This window comes from Triticum dicoccoides, chromosome 1B (genome assembly GCF_002162155.2).
Source record: "Triticum dicoccoides isolate Atlit2015 ecotype Zavitan chromosome 1B, WEW_v2.0, whole genome shotgun sequence".
NCBI lineage: Eukaryota > Viridiplantae > Streptophyta > Magnoliopsida > Poales > Poaceae > Triticum > Triticum dicoccoides.
Genome location: NC_041381.1, coordinates 388,622,244 through 388,625,526, shown reverse-complemented (window position 1 = coordinate 388,625,526; position 3,283 = coordinate 388,622,244). Strand labels below are relative to the sequence as shown.

The 3,283-nt window shown below is 42.9% G+C and overlaps 1 protein-coding gene across 1 annotated transcript in view; it reads right to left on the bottom strand.

The window, feature by feature from the left end:
- LOC119337075 (small GTPase LIP1-like) overlaps positions 1 to 1,489 on the bottom strand; it is an 8,832-nt gene extending 7,343 nt beyond the window's left edge. Inside the window, exon 1 of the mRNA XM_037609187.1 lies at positions 1,089 to 1,489. Coding sequence (XP_037465084.1) covers positions 1,089 to 1,188 — 100 coding nt within the window. The 5' untranslated portion in view covers positions 1,189 to 1,489. The remainder of the gene's footprint in view (positions 1 to 1,088) is intronic.
- Between the last annotated feature and the right edge of the window lie 1,794 nt (positions 1,490 to 3,283).

Genomic DNA, 3,283 nt, shown 5'->3' with positions numbered 1-3,283 from the left:
AAGAACGCTTCTTGATTTTGGGGGCAGGTGGATTCTTGGACATGGCAGTCAGCGGACTTGCTCCGGTCTGGCTCCATTAGGCTGGATGCCGTGATTGGTGCAGGAGCTAGAGACGAACCCTTGTTTCAACTCCGGCTGGGGCTCTGCGCTCATCCACACCAGCACCATTGGGATGCAGCGAAACACCATGGACAGTTGCCACGCCGTCTATGACGTGGACTTCCTCCAATCTGGCTCCATCACAGTAGACATCGTGGAGGCCGTGGTTAAGGAGTTGGAGACGGACCCTTGTTTCAAATCCTGCCAGGGCTTCACCCTCACCTGCAAAGGCACTATCGAGATGGCGGCCAACATTATGGACAGTTGTGGCCGCCACCACAATGCCGTCTTCAGGTCTCCACCGTCAAGAACCGCGTCTTGCTCACTCTGTGTGCTATAGTTGTGGTTGCCACTTTCAAATGTTTCATTGGCCTTATACATATCACTTAATAATCTGTTTGATTCATTTAGTTGCATTATCACCTTGTTCATGTCAGCTGGTGTCTGCTCCATAGCAAAGCACGGGTGTTGTGCTAGTAAATCCTAAAACTAAAAAGGAGCTGCCGTTTGTCCATCCATTCAATATATATACAACTCAAGGCAGAAGAAACCCACACCACATTTAGAATCGGCACACCAGGGTTATGAACAACATCTATCAAGGCAACTGCTAAATAGCCCCTAAAAATAAATCATGTTCAGTTGGTTGGTAAATATAATATAGACAGATTTTGAAACCAGTTTCGCCCGTCGTACCAAAGTTAAAGTTTTGCTAAAGCACGTCTAAGTCATATATCCTTGATTTTACGCAGAGATTCGTGCGGGTATTTTATTTTTTTTATTTTCATTTCCTTTTTATGTTTGATGATTGAATCACTTAGATGTGCAATAACTCTAGATGTGCCCTACTAGAATTAATGATAACATTCTCGTGCTAACGTGTAACTAGTTGAACGCCGTGGTTCTCAATCCGTACCATCAGGCCTCCTAGAGCGTCCGAACATGTCCCATCCTAGGTAAGATACGAGTTCTTAAATCGGAAGACTGACCTGAATCGCCGACGACGAGGACGCGCACCTGGCCGTAGGGCATCCCGCCGTTGAGGTCCCGCCCGCTCCCGCTCGCGCCGCCGTCCCTCCAGAACCTCATCTCCCCCGCCAATCAATCGAGCAGCGGCAGCTGCTGCAGCAGCACAGAAGGCTAGATCCGCGGATCCGGAGGAGGCTGTATCCGCATCGATCGGGAATGAAGGAAGGGATGATCCGAGTTCCGAAAGCAGGAGGAGGGGATTCAGATCTTCGATGGAGGCGAGTTCTCTAATCCGCTCGGGGGATCAGTGTCGGCGACGGCTGCCTCTCCTCCTCCCTTGCTGTCGTGGCTTCCTTTCGCTCGCTCTGCTGCCGGTGCTCTGTCGCGATGGCCGATGGGGGCAACTCGCACATGGACTCCACGGCCGTTGGATCAAACGAGAAGGTTTGGACTGAAATGTTTGGCAAACTATATATACAGGTGAAACTTTCGAAACTTGTTACTAGGTTTATTGTCCCCTTCGTACCATAGATTTAACTGATGTTAGTGCATGCCATGAAAAATTATATTGTTGAATTTGTATTTGAACATAGCTTTTAATAAATATTTTTTCTTCTATGTATAATTATATCTTATATTAGTTAAAAATCATGGTCAAAATATGACCCTAAATACGAGGACTAACAAATTAGGACGGAGATAGTACAAATTAAGACCATAGTTGCATTTTTTTCTCAAAAAACTGTACATAGGCGCGCACACACTCGCATACCTGTATGCACACTCATTAGTGCATGTACAATACCTGTAGGCACACTCTCATACTTTCGATAAACTGAACTTAGATATTTTAAGGTTGATGAAGTAATCGTGTGTCCACCATAGCACGGAAAAAATATAATTGAAAAACTAAAATAAATTCATGAAAATGTGAGCACTGAGTAGGTTCCACTCTGCACTAAACAATGGGCAAAGCATGTTTGCTTGCCACAAAATCTAGTACAAGAAAAATTACATGAACAACCGGCAATTTATCGCCCAACTACAAAGTACTATGAGTAGTAGATGATCGGCTGGATCAAACAAGAATGGTTTGGCCTGAATATTTGACAATTATAGCGGTCGATCTTTCCAAATGTTAACGATGAATATCATTGTTGTTGTTGCGTTTTTAGTCAAATACAAACACATTACTCCTCCTTTAAAATATGTTGGGGGACCCACCTCCTCAACGATCCCGAGTTGTTCTACTTCTGTGGCCTCTGATCTGATAAATATACCAATCAAGGTGTGATCCTTAATCTAGTATGTGGATTCTTTCTTTTTAGCTCACAAAACCTCCCCCAAGCTTGAGGTAAAGCAGCATGCTTGGTTTTAGAAGAAAAAATGTCTCTAAGTACAACAATGACATTTGTGTAATGGCATATTTTTTTCATTAAAGCAAAAAGACAATCTTGATAACTTGTTATACTTCCGGGTGGCAATTTACTGAGCCATCTTCTAGCATATCCTCCAAGTGAGAAAGAGAACAGCCTAAGAATAAAGTGTGAAAGGCTAGTGCCATAGAAAAGTTTAACAAGATCTCGCCTTTATGGATATGATCAAAAACATTTTCATCCCACAATCCTTGAAAGCTAAGAGATTAATAATTATTAATAACGTCGGGTTTCATGGGAAAATCACAAGCATCACCTTCAACATAAAATGGGATAAGCACAAAATTCATCATTGGGTAAAAAATGTCGCTTAAAGCTGCTTTTTAGAAAATATTATCGAAACATTTGGATCTTTATCGGGGTCACATTCTCTGATAGCTCTAGAAAAATTCACTTCAACCTCAGTATGTGTGATAGGAGTAGGTGGTGTACTTATTAGTGGAGTAGATGGTGCATCATCCATTATTTGTTTCATTTTTAAATATAGCAAGATGACAATCCAGAAATTCAATTTGGCTCCCGGAAGCGCATGCTCCCGGGTCCAAAAATATTTTTTGAAATGTCAAATAAAATAGGACAAAATTTTTATGTGGTCTTAGAGCGTGTTCGGGCTCTCTCCACTCCTCAACTCTGCTCCTGGAGCCGGCGGAGCGGCGCTAAACGCTCGAACTCTACGGAGTTGAAAATCTGGAGCGGAGCGGGCTATAGTGCAATTCCATGGAACTACAGTTTTCAGGATCTCAGATCTTTAAAATCACAGAATTGGTAAGATTTATGTC